Raw genomic sequence first — 19,634 nt, 5'->3', positions numbered from 1 at the left:
GGCAAACATTTTCTGGCGGAGAGCATCAGACGGTAGCCACGCACATACGACCGTTTACCGTGCTGCAACAATTGACAAATGCTGCACATGCCGTTAAGTGTAGCTTGTCGACGTCGAGCTAAAATCACGTTGGTGGATATAAGTAGTCTCGTAAAACGGCTCCTACTGCCATCGGCCATACCATGCTGAATGCGCCGGTTCTCGTCCGATCACCGAAGCTAAGCAGCATTGGGCTCGGTCAGTACTTGGGAGGGAGACCACCTGGGAACACCGAGTGCTGATGGCACCTTCTTTTTTTTTCCTTGCGTATTTATTTTCTTCTTCTTTTTTATTTAAATTGATTTCTTTTTCTTTCTTGCTTCGCACGTCGTTCACCATTTCTACATCATTCGTCCCTGATATTTCTTACGCCCACTATAACAGGCTATAGCGAGTCCAAACTTGGTGCGCGCGCGCACGGATTCAAACGTGGCGCGACTGGCGGCACGCAGCACGTTGGTGTGATTGGATAATTCATTTCGATGTTGTCTGTACTCGAGAAATATTTTTGCCTCTTGGTACAAGAACATTAATGGGCATCCAGTTACTCGTGCATGTATTTCGATCACGCGTGCACCGCTCAGTTATAACAGTTCGCACAACAAATGCATGGCTGGTACATACGTCAACTGAATAACGCGGATGGGGGGCGTGGCGGCAGCACGTCCGCACACACACCCATACGTGAAACTTGCGCTCGTGTACTCATGTGCGCCCCAACGGCAAACATTTTCTGGCGGAGAGCATCAGACGGTAGCCACGCACATACGACCGTTTACCGTGCTGCAACAATTGACAAATGCTGCACATGCCGTTAAGTGTAGCTTGTCGACGTCGAGCTAAAATCACGTTGGTGGATATAAGTAGTCTCGTAAAACGGCTCCTACTGCCATCGGCCATACCATGCTGAATGCGCCGGTTCTCGTCCGATCACCGAAGCTAAGCAGCATTGGGCTCGGTCAGTACTTGGGAGGGAGACCACCTGGGAACACCGAGTGCTGATGGCACCTTCTTTTTTTTTCCTTGCGTATTTATTTTCTTCTTCTTTTTTATTTAAATTGATTTCTTTTTCTTTCTTGCTTCGCACGTCGTTCACCATTTCTACATCATTCGTCCCTGATATTTCTTACGCCCACTATAACAGGCTATAGCGAGTCCAAACTTGGTGCGCGCGCGCACGGATTCAAACGTGGCGCGACTGGCGGCACGCAGCACGTTGGTGTGATTGGATAATTCATTTCGATGTTGTCTGTACTCGAGAAATATTTTTGCCTCTTGGTACAAGAACATTAATGGGCATCCAGTTACTCGTGCATGTATTTCGATCACGCGTGCACCGCTCAGTTATAACAGTTCGCACAACAAATGCATGGCTGGTACATACGTCAACTGAATAACGCGGATGGGGGGCGTGGCGGCAGCACGTCCGCACACACACCCATACGTGAAACTTGCGCTCGTGTACTCATGTGCGCCCCAACGGCAAACATTTTCTGGCGGAGAGCATCAGACGGTAGCCACGCACATACGACCGTTTACCGTGCTGCAACAATTGACAAATGCTGCACATGCCGTTAAGTGTAGCTTGTCGACGTCGAGCTAAAATCACGTTGGTGGATATAAGTAGTCTCGTAAAACGGCTCCTACTGCCATCGGCCATACCATGCTGAATGCGCCGGTTCTCGTCCGATCACCGAAGCTAAGCAGCATTGGGCTCGGTCAGTACTTGGGAGGGAGACCACCTGGGAACACCGAGTGCTGATGGCACCTTCTTTTTTTTTCCTTGCGTATTTATTTTCTTCTTCTTTTTTATTTAAATTGATTTCTTTTTCTTTCTTGCTTCGCACGTCGTTCACCATTTCTACATCATTCGTCCCTGATATTTCTTACGCCCACTATAACAGGCTATAGCGAGTCCAAACTTGGTGCGCGCGCGCACGGATTCAAACGTGGCGCGACTGGCGGCACGCAGCACGTTGGTGTGATTGGATAATTCATTTCGATGTTGTCTGTACTCGAGAAATATTTTTGCCTCTTGGTACAAGAACATTAATGGGCATCCAGTTACTCGTGCATGTATTTCGATCACGCGTGCACCGCTCAGTTATAACAGTTCGCACAACAAATGCATGGCTGGTACATACGTCAACTGAATAACGCGGATGGGGGGCGTGGCGGCAGCACGTCCGCACACACACCCATACGTGAAACTTGCGCTCGTGTACTCATGTGCGCCCCAACGGCAAACATTTTCTGGCGGAGAGCATCAGACGGTAGCCACGCACATACGACCGTTTACCGTGCTGCAACAATTGACAAATGCTGCACATGCCGTTAAGTGTAGCTTGTCGACGTCGAGCTAAAATCACGTTGGTGGATATAAGTAGTCTCGTAAAACGGCTCCTACTGCCATCGGCCATACCATGCTCATTCTACTTCCGGCCGCGCTAGCGAGCGGACGAAGAATGAACGGCTCCGATGGAGCGGCGATAGCGGCCCGTGCCGGCCGCGGCAACAGGATCACCGTCGACGACGATAAGGATTACGAGATTGTACTGCCTACTTTGCCCACCGGTCGTGTTGTTAACAACACCTTGTTCTTGCACGGAGACGTGCGTGAGAGGCCCTACAGGGTCGAAGACTTCCGAGACGCCCTTGTCACTGCTGGTGTGCTCTCCGACGTGCTGGCGCTGGGGGCGTACCAGATTAACCATGTCTGGGCGGTCACCCTGAACACCGGAGAAGCCACAAAGAAACTCGCCGCCATGAAGGAGCTGAAGGTGAAAGGGCGTCCGGTGTGTCATTTTCGACCCCGAAGACCAGCAGGTGCAAACTTCGCCTGCATTGGCTGCTCTACGGCGTGCAGGACGAAGACATTCGGACAGCTTTCGCGGCGTTCGGGAACGTAACCGAAGTGACGCGAGAGCGTTGGCGTGTCCAAGGCATGCGTGAAAAGGGCTCAACCACGAGGAGCGTGCTACTCAAGCTGAAGCCTGGTCTCAAGGTGGACGACCTGCCCCACCAGGTTCGTGTCGCCGGCGAGTTGGCCCTCGTGGTGGTTCCCGGGCGAGCAATGCAGTGCCTGCGCTGCCATGGAACGGGGCACGTACGCCGTGACTGCAGGGTGCCCCGGTGTTCAAAGTGCCGGCGCTACGGACACGCGGACGCGGACTGCGTCCGTACGTACGCGTCGGCTACCGGGCTGCCAAAGGCGGATGACAACGAGGCGCTGATGGACGTCGCCGAGGCTGAAGAGGCGGCGAGGGGCACGGAAGACGCGAGAAGGCAGACGGGACCACTAGGACACGTCGGCGCCTACCGGCAGTGACGCCCCGAAAGGGGCTGTGCCCGTCGGCCTGGAAGCCGTAATGACTCGTCAGGGTCACCGGCGAACGATCCGCTAACACAGGTCCTGCCTGCAGCGTCGTCAGGAGGAGGTACCGGGACAGGCGCCATCCCAGCGCTGCAAAGGGCGGCGGTCGACTCGGCGGCGTCAACCGAGACGACTGGGACAACGACGAACAGTGAACCAGCTGCCAAGGTCGGCGACGTTAAGACCTCCAAGGAGGCACTGTCGGAGAAGAGTGGCACACCCACGCCCACCAATGCTGCCGCGGCGTCCAAGCGCCCCCACCCACATTCCAGCAACGACGGCAGCCAACCGGCTGCCCCTGGCGTCGAGGAGCCCCCTGCCAAGGCAGCCCAAGTACGGCGGTCGTCCCTGCGGCCGCGCCCGAACGTGACTTTCGAGAAGCGCGGCGGTAACGCCGACCCCGTTGGACAAGCTCCAGCGGTTGCGCCGGATGGCACTGCCGGCGATGGCATCGTCTAGCCTCGTGCTAGACGTGAGAGGTGAGCACAGTGCTGCTGGTCTCCTTTCAGTTCGGTAAAATGGCACCAGCGTGTTCGTTAAAAGTGGCCACCCTTAACGTCAGAGGACTGGCAGGCAAAAGGAAGCAAAGCCAGCTATATCGACTTTTAACGGAACGCGACATAGACGTCCTAGCGGTGCAGGAAACTAAAGTCGATGGCGAAGAGGAGACCGGCAGCATGGTGCAGCGTTTCACGTCTCGCTTTTTTGCTGTAGTTAGCCACGCAGTGGGCACATCGGCCGGCTGCATCCTATTTGTTAAGAAGTTGCCGGGGCTGCAGGTGAACGCCCATTTTACGTGTGAGGCTGGCCGATCTGCTGTGCTCGACTTTTCTCTGAACAACTCCGAGTGGCGTGTAGTGTGCGTGTACGCGCCCAACAAGGTCGAAGAAAGGGCCGTGTATTTTCATAGCCTTGAACAACGGCTCAGTGCAGGAAAGCAGTTAATAGTGTTGGGCGATTTTAACTGTGTCCTCAGTGCGCACGAGAAAACGAGCACTCGGAGTTTCAGAGACAAGAGCACCGACTATATTGACGCGTATTGTCGAAAGCTGGGACCTCGAGGATGTAGCTGAATGTATTCAAGGTACGAGGCCAGTAAAGTTCACGCGTTTCGAAGGCCCTAGCCACTGCAAGACTCGACCGCGTTTACGTATCTGTGGACATCCTTCCGCAATGTACCGGTTACGACGTAGTCCCGGTGTCGTTTTCGGACCACTGCTTAGTACAGTGCTCTATCGGAATTACCAAGCGAACCACCTCTTTCTCGTGGGAAACATGGAAATTAAATAGTAAATTATTGCAGGACGAGGAGTTTAATTTAACTGTAAATGATCGAATCTCCAAATTAGACCCTAGTGAAAACCTTTGTATTTGGCAGCAGTGGGAACTATGTAAAGAATCTTTAAAATTGAAAGCAATTGAAAGGGCTACGTGTATTCGGCACGAAGAGAAAAGGAAAGAGAAGGAATTAAAACTGCTGCTTGATAAGCTACTCGAGCAGGAATGCCGAGCCCCTGGAAAATGGATAGAAGACATCAGAAAAGTAAAACAAAAGATTAGAGCAACTGGACGAAGAACGTTATCGGGGTGCGCTTGTGAGGGCAAGGGCAGAGGACACAGCCGCGGGTGAAATGCCATCGAAACGCGCGCGCTTGGAAAAAGCACGTGCCGAAAGAAACCACATACACGAGATAGAATGGGGCGGGGCGGTAACAACAACGATACAGAGGACATTAAAAGGCTTTCACTGAGCATTATCGGGCATTATTCGCCGCATTGCACGACGTAGACCTGGAAAAATTTCAAGAACGAGTATCTGCCTGTTTTACCCCGCGTGGACGATGAAAGAAAGGAGAGTTTGCAAAGGCCAATAACCTCAGCCGAAGTTGAAGTAGCAATAGACAAGTTAAATCCTGGAAAATCACCCGGTCCTGACGGATTCACCGCCGCTTTTTATAAACAGTTTAAACACGAATTAAGCCCTATCCTCACAGTCATATTTAATGAAGCGTACAAATTAAATACATTGCCACCGTCATACCGGTCTTCCCACACAGTACTTATACCCAAAACCGAAGATCCAGATAAGCTAAAATTTGTTTCAGGGTATAGACCAATAGCCCTCACTAACGTAGAATACAAAATCTATATGAAGGTTTTGGCTCGCAGACTACAGACTGTGATTAAGGACATCGTTGGGCCTCATCAAACGTGCGGTATCAAAGGGCGATCGATTGTGACCAATATTCACATAGCGCGCAGCATACTTGAATGCTGTGATTATTCAGATGAGCGAGTTGCCATCTTACAGATTGATTTTCAAAAGGCGTTCGATTGTGTTGACCATAGAATTTTGTTTGCTCTGTTAAATTATGTTAACCTTGGTTCTGTTATTTGTGAGGGAGTGGCCCTGGCGTACCGAAACTGCACTACGAAGTTGATCGTGAATAAGAGTCTGGGGGCCCCCATTAGGGTGCAGCGTTCGGTTCGTCAGGGTTGCCCCCTCAGCCCCTTGTTATTTTGCATGTATATGAAACTCTCTGCATGAAAATTGTCAATGAACATAGCATCAATGGTTTTCAGTTACAAGCAGCAGAAGTTAAGCTGCTTGCGTACGCGGACGATGTGGCTATTTTTTCAAGGGACAAACGTAGTATAACCAGGCTGTCGAAACCGTGCGGCATTTCAGCCAAGCTACAGGGAGCGGAGTTAACTGGTCGAAGTCCCTAGGGCTCTGGCACGGATCGTGGCCAACCAAACCTGACCACTTCGCTAACGTGCCTTGGGTGACGACCCCGGGCAGGTATTTGGGCGTCCCGCTCGATGGTTATCGCGACAGCGATCATTATTGGAAAGGTCAGGCGAAAGATATACGGGAGAAAGCCGACAAGTGGAAAGGCGCCGCCTTATCGATCTTTGCCAGAGCCACCGTTTGTAACTTGTTTTTCATCAGCAAGTTGTGGTACGTAATGCAGGTGCTGCATTGCTCCCGGACTAATGTGCAGAAGTTTCACCGAATATTTGCCATATTTGTCTGGTCCTCTGAGTGGGAGCGATGCAGTCGTACCAACTTGTTTCGACGGGTCAAAGATGGGGGGCTGGGACTTGGTCACCTCTTTTTGCGGCAGCTTGTTAACCGTTTTTGTTTTTTAGAGACGTCACTGATCCCTTCCTGCGCACACTGTGTCAAATGCGACTCGGTAGATATCTCCCTGAGTATGTTGTTACTATCGAAGATTGTGTGGGAGGGATTGGCGGTTACTATAAAGAAATAGTGTCTAGTGTCAGGTTTCTTTCTGTAAGATTTTCGAGAGAGTACCTTTGGAATGTAAAAAGAAAAGAGCTTTATTTTGCCTTGTGCGACATTGTTTCCCAGTGCCGTTGTACAGGTCCTTGTACAGTGGAGGCCCAGGTAGCAATGTATTAAGAGAGTTAAAAAAATGCAGGTGCAGCCGGGAACAAAGACCTTTTTCTTTAAACTTCATACCGGAACGTTGCCTGTCAAAGCCTTTTTGGAGACAAGGGGTTGCTTTTTGCCATGGGGTAGTCATTGTTTGATTTGCAAATTGCCCGAAACGATAGACCATGTTTTTTCTACATTGTTGGGAGGGGGTTTATTTTTGGGACGTATTACAGAGAACAGTCAAAAAGAATTCCCACTGCACCCGTATGGCATTCGGTTTTTGAGCGTAAAGAATGAAGACGGCGTTCCGTTTGACGCAGTTATGCTCCTGGGCCTCCACTCTTTGTGGAGATCGCGAATGGCTGGGTACCACTTTGACAAAGATGCGCGGCCTGCACGAGCGTACTTTAGAGAGAGCATTCATTGGTTATTAGAATTATATAAAGTGGAATCAGAACCCCCCGAGTGGCTCTCAAGACTACAGCCGCTGGTGACATTGCCCGAATTTTAACTAGACGATACCAGCTCCATGCTGGTTGACTACACAGTCACCACTGTGTACTTTGTACATCGGGTGGTTTTAATTCTAGTGTTGTTGTTTCATGTGTTTTGTACCAAAGCCAGGTAATAAAGAAAAAAAAAAAAAAAAAATCGGCCATACCATGCTGAATGCGCCGGTTCTCGTCCGATCACCGAAGCTAAGCAGCATTGGGCTCGGTCAGTACTTGGGAGGGAGACCACCTGGGAACACCGAGTGCTGATGGCACCTTCTTTTTTTTCTGCTTTTTTAGTTATTCTCTACATGTATACTGCTGTTTTTTTATTTTTATTAGTCGCACTCATTAGTCACACTTCATCATTACACATTGATGTATGACAAGAGCACATTGGTAGTTACAAGTAGAGTCGTAAAGCGGTGTCTCCCGCCATCGGCCATACCATGCTGAATGCGCCGGTTCTCGTCCGATCCCCGAAGCTAAGCAGCATTGGGCTCGGTCAGTACTTGGGAGGGAGACCACCTGGGAACACCGAGTGCTGATGGCACCTTCGTTTTTTTCTGCTTTTTTAGTTTATTCTCTACAGTATACTGCTGTTTTGCGTCATTTATTTTCTTCTTTTTTTTTATTTAAATTGATTTCTTTTCTTTCTTGCTTCGCACGTCGTTTACCATTTCTACATCATTCGTCCCTGATATTTCTTACGCCCACTATAACAGGCTATAGCGAGTCCAAACTTGGTGCGCGCGCGCACGGATTCAAACGTGGCGCGATGGCGGCACGCAGCACGTTGGTGTGATTGGATAATTCATTTCGATGTTGTCTGTACTCGAGAAATATTTTTGCCTCTTGGTACAAGAACATTAAGGGCATCCAGTATCGTGCATGTATTTCGATCAGCGGCTCGTGCATGTATTTCGATCACGCGTGCACCGCTCAGTTATAACAGTTCGCACAACAAATGCATGGCTGGTACATACGTCAACTGAATAACGCGGATGGGGGGCGTGGCGGCAGCACGTCCGCACACACACCCATACGTGAAACTTGCGCTCGTGTACTCATGTGCGCCCCAACGGCAAACATTTTCTGGCGGAGAGCATCAGACGGTAGCCACGCACATACGACCGTTTACCGTGCTGCAACAATTGACAAATGCTGCACATGCCGTTAACTGTAGCTTGTCGACGTCGAGAGCTAAAATCACGTTGGTGGATATAAGTAGTCTCGTAAAACGGCTCCTACTGCCATCGGCCATACCATGCTATTCTACTTCCGGACGCGCCAGCGAACGGTCGCAGGATGAACGGCTCCGATGGAGCGGCGATAGCGGCCCGTGCCGGCCGCGGTAACAGGATGGCTGCCGAAGAAGATAACGCATACGAGATTGTGTTGCCTACTCTGCCCACTGGCCGTGTTGTTCACAACACGTTGTTTTTGCACGGAGACGTGCGTGAGCGGCCCTACAAGGTCGAGGACTTCAGAGACGCCCTCATCACGGCTGGTGTGCTCCCTGACGTCGTGGCGTTAGGGGCATACCAAATTAACCATGTGTGGGCGGTGACCCTGAACACCGGCGAAGCCACGAAGAAACTGGCAGCGCTAAAGGAATTGAAGGTCAAAGGTCGTCGGTGCATTGTGATCGACCCTGAGGACCAACAGGTTAAACTTCGACTGCACTGGATGCTTCATGGCGTCCAAGACGAAGACATCCGGACGGCATTTGCAGTCTTCGGCAACGTCACCGAGGTGACGCGTGAGAGGTGGCGCGTCCAAGGAATGAGGGAAAAAGGCTCCACAACTAGAACCGTCCTGCTCAAGCTGAAGCCGGGACTCAAGGTGGACGACCTTCCCCATCAGGTCCGAGTCGCCGGAGAGTTGGCCCTCGTGGTTGTGCCTGGGCGGGCGATGCAGTGCCTTCGCTGCCACTGGCACGGGCCACGTGCGCCGCGACTGCAGGGTGCCCCGGTGTTCTAAGTGTCCGGCGTTATGGGCACGCGGACGCGGACTGCGTCCGTACCTACGCGTCGGCGACCGGACTTCCAAGGGCGGACGACAACGAACAACTAATGGACGTTGCCGAGGCTGAGGAGGCAGCCCGGGGAATCGACGAGGCAAAAAAGCAGGTGGGGCCACTGGACGCGTCGGCACCTTCCGGTTCCTGACGCCCCGAAGGCGGATGCTGCGGCGGACCACCAGGCAGCAGGCGACTCGTCTGGGTCGAAGGCCAAGCAGCCGGAAACGCAAGCTCTCTCAGAGGCTACAAGTGGCGACGCTCGCAAGGGCGTCACACCAACGCTTCAAAGAGCAGCGGGCGACTCGACTGGGACATCCGAGGCGACAGTAAAGACCACGACGAGCCCACCACCACCCAAGGGCGGCGAGCTTAAAAGTGCCAACGAGTTGCCGCCCGAGAAGAGCGGCGTCCCCACAACGACCAGTGCCACCGCGGCCTCGAAGCGGCCCCACCCTCAGGCGAGCAACGACGGTGCTGAAGCAACAGCGCCTGGAGTCGACGAACCCCCCGCAAAGACTGCTCAGGGACGGCGGCCGTCTCTTCGGCCGCGCCCGAACGTTACGGCCGATAAGCGTGCCGGCAACGTGGAGCCCGTAGGGCAAGTCCCGACAGTGCCGCCGGACGGAACCGCCGGCAATGGCGCCGTCTAGCCCCGTGCTGGACGCGACAGGTAGGCACAATGCTGCTGGTCTCTTTTCTTTTTGTTAAAAATGGCGTCTGTCTCCCCGTTAACTGTCGCCACTATAAACGTTAGAGGATTGGCAGGGAAGAGAAAGCAAAGCCAGCTTTACCGACTTCTAACGGAACGCGACATTGACGTCCTGGCAGTTCAGGAGACGAAAGTTGACGGTGAAGAAGAGACCGGCAGCATGGTGCAACGTTTCGCGTCTAGATTTTATGTTGTCGTTAGTCACGCAGTGGGCACATCGGCTGGCTGCATACTTTTTGTGAAGAAGTTGGCTGGGCTTCAGGTGAATGCTCATTTTTCGTGTGCGGCTGGCCGGTGTGCTTCTCTTGACTTTTCACTGAACAACGTCGATTGGCGTATTGTGTGTATATACGCGCCCAACAAGGTCGAGGAAAGGGCCCTCTTCTTTCTCGGTTAGAAGAACGAATGGCTGACGGCAGAAATTTAATAGTGCTCGGTGACTTTAACTGCGTACTCAGTGCGCAAGACAAAACGAGCACTCGTACTTTCAGAGACAAAAGCACCGATATCCTGACACGCATTGTGGCAAAGTGGAACCTAGAGGATGTTGCGGAAAGTCTCCAAAGTACGAGTGCAATAAAGTACACTCGCTTTGAAGGCCCTAGTCACGCTAGACTTGATCGTCTTTATGTTTCCCTCGACATCCTTCCGGAATGTAGCAGATACGAAGTCGTCCCCGTTTCTTTTTCAGATCATTGCTTAGTCCAGTGCTCTATTGGAAGGTCAAGGGAAAATAGGTCATTCTCCTGGGAATTATGGAAATTTAATAGTAAACTTCTGCAGGACGAAGAATTTAATTTATCCGTAATGGACGAAATCGGCAAATTAGACCCCAGTAAAAACCTTTATATTTGGCAGCAATGGGAATTATGCAAGGAATCCTTAAAATTAAAAGCAATCGAAAGGGCTACATGTATTCGGCATGCTGAGCGAAAGAAGGAGGCGGAGTTAAAGGCGCTCCTTGATAAATTACTAAAGCACGAGTGCCGAGCCCCCGGTAAATGGATTGAAGACATAAGAAAAGTGAAACAGACGATAGAGCAACTAGACGAACAGCGTTATCGGGGCGCGCTTGTGAGGGCAAGGGCCGAGGACACAGCTGCCGGTGAAATGCCATCGAAACGTGCGTTGCGCATGGAAAAAGCACGAGCCGAGAAAAATCACATTATCGAAATAGAATGGCGTGGCACCGCATCGACTGATACAGACGGCATCAAAAGAGCTTTTTTTGAGCATTATCAGGCGCTATTCGGCTTGCATGATGTAGACACTGAAAAATTCAAGAACGAATTTCTACCAGTTTTGCCCCGCCTGGACGAGGAAAGAAAAGACAGTTTGCAACGGCCAATAACTGTTGCTGAAGTTGAAGTAGCAATAGAGAAGCTTAACCCTGGAAAATCGCCCGGGCCAGACGGATTTACCGCTGCCTTTTATAAACACTTTAAGAACGAAATATGCCCTATCCTCGCAGTTATCTTTAATGAAGCTTACAAATTAAACACATTGCCGCCGTCATACAGGTCATCCTACACGGTACTTATACCAAAGACAGACAACGCAGATAAGTTAAGATCCGTTTCTGGGTACAGGCCAATAGCTCTTTCTAACGTTGAGTATAAGATATATATGAAGGTCTAGCTCGAAGACTTCAGACTGCGATTAAAGACATCGTCGGGACCTCATCAAACTTGTGGGATCAAAGGACGGTCTATTGTTGTCAACATCCACAAAGCGCGCAGCATACTCGAATGGTGTGACTATTTAGATGAACGAGCTGCCATCCTTCAGATTGACCTCGAAAAGGCCTTTGACTGTGTCGATCATAGCATTTTGTTTTCTGTTTTAAATCATGTTAACCTTGGTTCCGTTATCTGTGAGGGAGTGGCTCTGGCGTATCGAAACTGCACGACGAGGTTGATTGTAAATAAGAGTCTGGGGGCCCCCATTAACGTGCAGCGTTCGGTACGTCAGGGTTGCCCCCTAAGCCCTCTGTTGTTTTGCATGTACATTGAAACTCTGTGTAGGAAAATTATTAATAACAATAACATCCTTGGTTTTAAGTTACAAGCAGCAGAAGTGAAGCTGCTAGCCTATGCAGACGACGTAGCGATTTTCACGCGAGATCAGCGTAGTATAGCAGAGGGTGTCGAAATTGTTCGGAATTTCAGCCAAGCTACGGGTAGTGGCGTCAACTGGTCTAAGTGCCTTGGGCTCTGGCACGGATCGTGGCCAGCGAAACCAGACCACTTCGCTAACGTGCCTTGGGTGACGACCCCGGGCAAGTACTTGGGCGTCCCGCTCGACTGTTATCGCGACAGCGATCAATATTGGAAAGCGCAGGCCAAGGATACGCGGGAAAAAACGGAGAAGTGGAAAGGTGCCGCCTTATCGATCTTTGCCAGAGCCACCACTTGCAACCTTTTCTTTATTAGCAAACTGTGGTACGTAATGCAGGTCTTGCATTGTTCACGTACAAATGTCCAGAAGTTGCATAGAATATTTGCTGTATTTGTCTGGGCTTCTGAGTGGGAACGCTGCAGTCGTAGCAACTTGTTTCGGCGGGTAAAGGATGGAGGACTGGGACTGGGTCACCTGTTCTTACGACAGATTGTAAGCCGGTTTTTGTTTTTTAGAGATATTACCGACCCGTTCCTCCGCACTTTATGTCAATTACGGCTAAGCAGACTGCTCCCCGAGTATGTCGTGTCAACGGAAGAGTGTGCTGGAGGAATCGGTGCTTACTTTAAAGAAATAGTGACGAGTGTAAAATTTCTTACCGTACGTTTTTCAGCAGAGTATCTTTCAAATGTCAAGCGAAAAGAGCTTTATTTTGCTTTGTGTGACATGGTATTCCCAGTGCCTTTATACAGATCATTGTACAGTGGAGGCCCAGGTAAAAAATGTTTTAAAAAGAGTAAAAAAAATGCATGTCCAGCCTGGAACAAAAACTTTTTTCTTTAAACTACACTCAGGTACGTTGCCAGTTAAAGCTTTTTTGGAAAAGAAGGGTTGCTTTTTGCCATGGGGCACACATTGCTTAATTTGTAAGCTTCCAGAAACAATTGATCATGTTTTTTTGCATTGTTGGGAAGGGGTTTACTTTTGGGATGTTCTGCAGCGATCTGTGAAAAAAGAATTTCCTTTAGATCCGTATGGAATTCGGTTTTTGAGCGTACAAAATGAAGATGGCGTTCCTTTCGACGCAATTATGGTCCTGGGCCTCCACTCCTTGTGGAGATCGCGAATGGCAGGCTACCACTTTGATAAGGATGCGCGGCCTGCTCGAGCGTATTTCAGGGAAAGCATTCATTGGTTCCTAGAAACACATAAAGCGGAACCGGAGCCACCCGAGTGGCTTTCAAGACTAGAGCCGCTGGTGACCTTGCCAGAGTTTTAACTTGACGATACCAGCACCATGCTGGTTGACTACAGAGTCACATCATGTACTTTGTACATCGGGTGATTTTATTATCAGTGGTGTTTCATTATGTGTTGTGTACCAAAGCAGGTAATAAAAAAAAAAAAAAAAAAAAAATCGGCCATACCATGCTGAATGCGCCGGTTCTCGTCCGATCACCGAAGCTAAGCAGCATTGGGCTCGGTCAGTACTTGGGAGGGAGACCACCTGGGAACACCGAGTGCTGATGGCACCTTCTTTTTTTTCTGCTTTTTTAGTTATTCTCTACAATGTATACTGCTGTTTTTTTATTTTTATTAGTCGCACTCATTAGTCACACTTCAATAATTACACATTGATGTTATTGACAAGAGCACATTGGTAGTTACAAGTAGAGTCGTAAAGCGGTGTCTCCCGCCATCGGCCATACCATGCGCATTCTACTTCCGGCCGCGCAAGCGAACGGACGAAGAATGAACGGCTCCGATGGAGCGGCGATAGCGGCCCGTGCCGGCCGCGGTAACAGGATCACCGCCGAAGACGATAAGGACTACGAAATCGTGCTGCCTACTTTGCCTACCGGTCGTATCGTTCAGAACACGTTGTTCTTGCACGGAGACGTGCGTGAGAGGCCTTACCGGGTCGAAGATTTCCGAGACGCCCTTGCAACTGCTGGTGTTCTACCCGACGTGCTGGCAGTGGGGTGCTTACCAGATTAACCATGTCTGGGCGGTGACCCTCAACACCGGGAGAAGCCTACAAAGAAACTGGCCGCGTTGAAGGAGCTGCAAGGTGAAAGGGCGCCGGTGTGTCATTTTCGACCCTGAAGACCAGACAGGTGAAACTTCGCCTGCATTGGCTGCTCTACGGCGTGCAGGACGAAGACATCCGGACAGCTTTTGCAGCGTTCGGAAACGTCACCGAGGTGACGCGTGAGCGTTGGCGCGTCCAGGGCATGCGGGAAAAGGGCTCAACCACCAGGAGCGCTGCTCCTCAAGTTGAAGCCCTGGACTCAAGGTGGACGACCTGCCCCACCAGGTTAGAGTCGCCGGTGAATTGGCCCTCGTGGTGGTGCCCGGGAGGGCAATGCAATGCCTGCGTTGCCACGGCACGGGTCACGTTCGCCGAGACTGCAAGGTGCCCGCGGTGTTCGAAGTGCAGGCGCTAGGACATGCGGACGCGGACTGCGTCCGCACCTACGCGTCGGCGACCGGACTGCCAAGGGCGGACGAAAACGAGGAGCTCATGGACGTCGCCGAGGCCGAGGAGGCAGCGAGGGGTACGACGAGGCGAGGAAAGCAGGCGGGACCACCTGGACACGTCGGCGCCTTCCGGCGGTGACGCCCCGAAAGCGTGGCTGGCTCGGAACAAAAGCGGCAGGTGACTCGTCTGGGTCAAAAGGCAACCAGCCGCCGATCACAGGTCCTGCCCAGCGTCCAGGAGGCGACACCCTAAAGGTTCCTGCGCCAAGGAGCGGCGGGGTTGAAGCTGGGTCGAGCGACGACGACTGGGAAAGCGACGGAGCTCGCCAGCAACCAAAGGCGGCGAGCAAGAAAAGCCGGAGCGAGCCACAGGCGGAGAAGAGTGGCGTCCAGACGCCTACCAACTGCCACCGCGGCGTCGAAGCGCCCCACCCCCAGACCAGCAACGACGGGACCCACGCCGACGCCGGGCGTCGAGGAACCCCCGGCAAAGACTGCCCAAGTACGGCGGTCATCCCTTCGACCGCGCCCAACGTTACGTCCGACAAGCGAGGCGGCAACGCTGAGCAAGTCGGGCAAGTTCAAGTACCGGCGCCGGACGGCACCGCCGGCGATGGCATCGTCTAGCCCGTGCTAGACGTGAGAGGTAAGCACAGTGCTGCTGGTCTCTTTTCCTTTCGTTAAAAATGGCTCCTGCATTTCCGTTAAAAGTTGCCACCATAAATGTGAGAGGACTGGCAGGGAAAAGAAAGCAGAGCCAGCTTTACCGGCTTTTAACGGAACGCGACATAGACGTGCTGGCGGTGCAGGAAACGAAAGTTGATGGCGAAGAAGAGACCGGCAGCATGGTGCAACGTTTCACGTCTAGGTTTTTTGTTGTAGTCAGCCACGCGTTGGGCACATCGGCAGGCTGCGTACTGGTTGTCAAGAAGTTGCCGGAGCTAAGAGTGAACGGTCATTTTTCTTGTCCGACGGGCCGGTGTGTGATGCTTGACTTTTCTTTAAATAGTGACGAGTGGCGTATTGTCTGTGTGTACGCGCCCAACAAGGTAGAAGAAAGGGCCTTGTTCTTTCACGGCCTTGAGCAACGAATCTGTGCAGAAAGGCAGACGGTATTGTTGGGCGACTTTAACTGCGTTCTCAGTGCACACGACAAGACGAGCACGCGGGGCTTCAGAGATAGGAGCACTGATGTTTTGACGCGGATTCTCGAGAACTCAGATCTTGAGGATGTCGGAGAATGTCTTCAGTATACGAGTGCGGTTAGATACACACGGTTTGAAGGCCCTAGTCATGCAAGACTAGACCGCATTTACGTAACCGTTGACATCCTGCCGGCATGTAGTAGTTATGCTGTAGTCCCAGTGTCGTTCTCTGACCACTGCTTAGTCGAGTGCTCTATTGGAATAAATAAGCGAAGTAATTCTTTCTCGTGGGATACTTGGAAATTAAATAGCAAGCTCCTGGGTGACGAAAAATTTAATTCAACTGTAATAGAGGAAATTAGCAAGTTAGATCCTAGCAAAACCCTGCACATTTGGCAACAGTGGGAGCTGTGTAAAGAAACTTTAAAATTAACTGCAATTAGCAGGGCTACGTCCATTCGGTACGAGGAGAAAAGGAAAGAGACCGAATTAAAGCAACTTCTAGAGAAGCTATTAAAACATGAATGCCGAGCCCCGGGAAAATGGATTGAAGATATCAGAAAAATAAAACAAAAAATAGAGCAGCTGGACGAGCAGCGTTATCGGGGTGCGCTTGTGAGGGCAAGGGCAGAGGACACCGCCGCAGGCGAAACGCCAACGAAACGAGCGCTAGGCTTGGAAAAAGCACGCGCCGAAAAGAACCACGTACGCGAGATAGAATGGGGCGGTAACGTATCAACTGATACAGAGGGTATCACGCGAGCCTTTACTGAGCATTATAGGAAACTGTTTGCATTGCACGACATCGACTTTCAACATTTCAAGGATGAATTTCTGCCCGTATTACCCCGTCTGGACGATGAAAGAAAAGAGAGTTTGGAGCGTGAAATCACAGTTACTGAAGTTGAGGACGCCATAGACAAACTAAACCCTGGAAAGTCGCCTGGTCCGGACGGATTCACGGCCGCCTTTATAAAGCATTCAAACATGACATTAGCCCTATCCTGACAGTAAATTTAATGAAGCCTATAAATTAAATACATTGCCTCCTCATACAGGTCATCCCACACCGTTCTGATACCCAAAACCGAGGATGTATATAACTCAGATCTGTATCAGCATATCGACCCATAGCCCTAACAAATGTAGAGTACAAATCTACATGAAGTATTGGCTCGCAGATTGCAGACAGCGATAAAGGACATCGTCGGGCAACACCAAACATGTGGTATTAAAGGGCGATCGATTGTCCTAAATATTCATAAAGCGCGAAGCATTCTCGAGTGCTGTGACTACTCTGAGATCGGGTCGCTATTTTACAGATTGACCTTGAAAAAGCTTTCGACTGTGTTGATCACAGAATTTTGTTTGCTGTTTTAAATCATGTTAACCTTGGTTCTGTTATCTGTGAGGGAGTGGCCCTGGCGTACCGAAACTGCACGACGAGGTTGATTGTAAATAAGAGTCTGGGGGCCCCCATTAACGTGCAGAGATCGGTTCGTCAGGGTTGCCCCCTAAGCCCTCTGTTATTTTGTATTTATATAGAAACTCTGTGCATGAAAGTAATTAATAACAATAGCATCCTTGGTTTCCAGTTGCAAGCAGTCGAAGTGAAGCTGTTAGCATATGCAGACAACACTGCTATTTTTACAAGGGATCGGAGTAGCATAACACAGGCCGTCGAAAGAGTACGTGAGTTCACCAAGGCTACGGGGAGTGGCGTGAACTGGTCCAAGAGCCTTGGGCTCTGGCACGGATCGTGGCCATCGACGCCGGACCACTTCGCTAATGTGCCTTGGGCAACGACCCCGGGCAAGTACTTGGGAGTGCCGCTCGATTGTTATCGCGAGAGCGACAACTACTGGAAAGAGCAGGTGAAAGATACGCAGGAGAAAGCGGTGAAATGGAAAGGAGCTTCGTTATCAATTTTTGCCAGAGCCACCGTCTGCAATCTGTTTTTTATCAGCAAGCTCTGGTACGTAATGCAGGTGCTGCATTGTTCCCGGACTAATGTACAGAAGTTCCATAGGATATTTGCCATATTTGTCTGGGCTTCTGAGTGGGAACGGTGCAGCCGTACCAACTTGTTTCGACGGGTCAAAGATGGGGGACTGGGACTCGGTCACTTGTTTTTACGGCAGCTTGTCAACCGGTTTTTGTTTTTTAGAGATGCCACCGATCCTCTCCTGCGCACGCTATGTCAATTAAGATTGGGCAGACTTCTGCCTGAATTTGTTGTGTCCACCGAAGGTTGTGTGGGAGGGATCGGTGGTTTTTACAAAGAAATTGTGACTACTGTAAGATTCTTTCTGTGCGGTTTTCTAAGAGTACCTTGCCAATGTCAGACGAAAAGAACTTTATTTTGCTTTATGTGATATTGGTTTTTCCCGTGCCACTGTACCGGTCATTGTACAGTGGAGGCCCAGGAAGCAATGTTTTAAAGAGGGTTAAAAAATGCATGTACAGCCGGGAACCAAAACATTTTTCTTTAAACTTCATTCGGGAACGTTACAGTTAAGCCTTTTTGGAGCGAAAGGGTTGTTTTTTGCCGTGGGCACGCACTGTATTATTTGTAAGTCGCCGGAAACAATAGATCATGTTTTTTTACATTGTTGGGAGGGGGTTTATTTTTGGGATGTTTTGCAAAGAGCTATTAAAGAAAGATTTTCCATTGGACTCGCACTGTATTCGTTTTTTGAGAGTAGAGAACGAAGATGCATTCCATTTGATGCAATCATGCTTATGGGCCTCCACTCTTTGTGGCGCTCGAGAATGGCAGGTCAGCATTTTGAAAGGATGCGAGGCCTGCCGGCTTATTTCCGTGAAAGTGTGCACTGTCTATTGAGATCTATAAAAACGTGCACCGGAACCGCCCGAGTGGCTCTCAAGAGTTGAGCCGCTTGTCACTTTGTCGGAATTTTAGCCTGACGATACCAGCACGATGCTGGTTGACTACATAGTCACCGTATGTACTATGTACACTGGGTGGTTTACGACACGTTTTCATTGTAATATATGTTGTGTACCTAAGACAGGTAATAAAGAAAAAAAAAAAAAAATCGGCCATACCATGCTGAATGCGCCGGTTCTCGTCCGATCCCCGAAGCTAAGCAGCATTGGGCTCGGTCAGTACTTGGGAGGGAGACCACCTGGAACACCGAGTGCTGTGGCACCTTCTTTTTTTTCTGCTTTTTAGTTATTCTCTACAATGTATACTGCTGTTTTTTTATTTTTATTAGTCGCACTCATTAGTCACACTTCAATAATTACACATTGATGTTATTGACAAGAGCACATTGGTAGTTACAAGTAGAGTCGTAAAGCGGTGTCTCCCGCCATCGGCCATACCATGCTGAATGCGCCGGTTCTCGTCCGATCCCCGAAGCTAAGCAGCATTGGGCTCGGTCAGTACTTGGAGGGAGACCACCTGGGAACACCGAGTGCTGATGGCACCTTCTTTTTTTCTGCTTTTTTAGTTATTCTCTACAATGTATACTGCTGTTTTTTTATTTTTATTAGTCGCACTCATTAGTCACACTCAATAATTACACATTGATGTTATTGACAAGAGCACATTGGTAGTTACAAGTAGAGTCGTAAAGCGGTGTCTCCGCCATCGGCCATACCATGCTGAATGCGCCGGTTCTCGTGCCGATCCCGAAGCTAAGCAGCATTGGGCTCGGTCAGTACTTGGGAGGGAGACCACCTGGGAACACCGAGTGCTGATGGCACCTTCTTTTTTTTCTGCTTTTTTAGTTATTCTCTACAATGTATAATGCTGTTTTTTTATTTTTATTAGTCGCACCTCATTAGTCACACTTCAATAATTACACCATTGATGTTATTGACAAG

The 19,634-nt window shown here is 50.2% G+C and overlaps 1 protein-coding gene, 5 non-coding genes and 4 pseudogenes across 6 annotated transcripts; all 10 read left to right on the top strand.

The window, feature by feature from the left end:
- The first annotated feature begins 167 nt into the window (after positions 1-167).
- Positions 168-286, top strand: LOC119376644 (5S ribosomal RNA). The gene has a single exon (XR_005180623.1). It is a non-coding gene; the product is annotated as a 5S ribosomal RNA (ribosomal RNA).
- Positions 287-927: 641 nt separating this feature from the next.
- Positions 928-1,046, top strand: LOC119376636 (5S ribosomal RNA). The gene has a single exon (XR_005180622.1). It is a non-coding gene; the product is annotated as a 5S ribosomal RNA (ribosomal RNA).
- Positions 1,047-1,687: 641 nt separating this feature from the next.
- Positions 1,688-1,806, top strand: LOC119376625 (5S ribosomal RNA). The gene has a single exon (XR_005180611.1). It is a non-coding gene; the product is annotated as a 5S ribosomal RNA (ribosomal RNA).
- Positions 1,807-7,462: 5,656 nt separating this feature from the next.
- Positions 7,463-7,581, top strand: LOC119376639 (5S ribosomal RNA; annotated as a pseudogene).
- Positions 7,582-7,740: 159 nt separating this feature from the next.
- LOC119376629 (5S ribosomal RNA) lies at positions 7,741-7,859 on the top strand. The gene has a single exon (XR_005180615.1). It is a non-coding gene; the product is annotated as a 5S ribosomal RNA (ribosomal RNA).
- A 1,522-nt stretch (positions 7,860-9,381) lies between these two features.
- On the top strand, positions 9,382-9,979 carry LOC119376624 (cortactin-binding protein 2-like). Its single transcript, XM_037646401.1, has 2 exons — positions 9,382-9,438; positions 9,488-9,979. The coding sequence occupies exons 1-2, from the start codon at positions 9,382-9,384 to the stop codon at positions 9,977-9,979; spliced, it is 549 nt and encodes a 182-aa protein (XP_037502329.1).
- Positions 9,980-13,569: 3,590 nt separating this feature from the next.
- Positions 13,570-13,688, top strand: LOC119376637 (5S ribosomal RNA; annotated as a pseudogene).
- Positions 13,689-18,837: 5,149 nt separating this feature from the next.
- LOC119376643 (5S ribosomal RNA) lies at positions 18,838-18,955 on the top strand (annotated as a pseudogene).
- Positions 18,956-19,116: 161 nt separating this feature from the next.
- LOC119376630 (5S ribosomal RNA) lies at positions 19,117-19,234 on the top strand. The gene has a single exon (XR_005180616.1). It is a non-coding gene; the product is annotated as a 5S ribosomal RNA (ribosomal RNA).
- A 160-nt stretch (positions 19,235-19,394) lies between these two features.
- LOC119376642 (5S ribosomal RNA) lies at positions 19,395-19,513 on the top strand (annotated as a pseudogene).
- The last annotated feature ends 121 nt before the right edge of the window (positions 19,514-19,634 follow it).

This window comes from Rhipicephalus sanguineus, unplaced genomic scaffold (genome assembly GCF_013339695.2).
Source record: "Rhipicephalus sanguineus isolate Rsan-2018 unplaced genomic scaffold, BIME_Rsan_1.4 Seq1730, whole genome shotgun sequence".
NCBI lineage: Eukaryota > Metazoa > Arthropoda > Arachnida > Ixodida > Ixodidae > Rhipicephalus > Rhipicephalus sanguineus.
The sequence above is the reverse complement of the archived record's forward strand: the minus strand, read 5'-3'. Positions and strand labels throughout refer to the sequence as shown.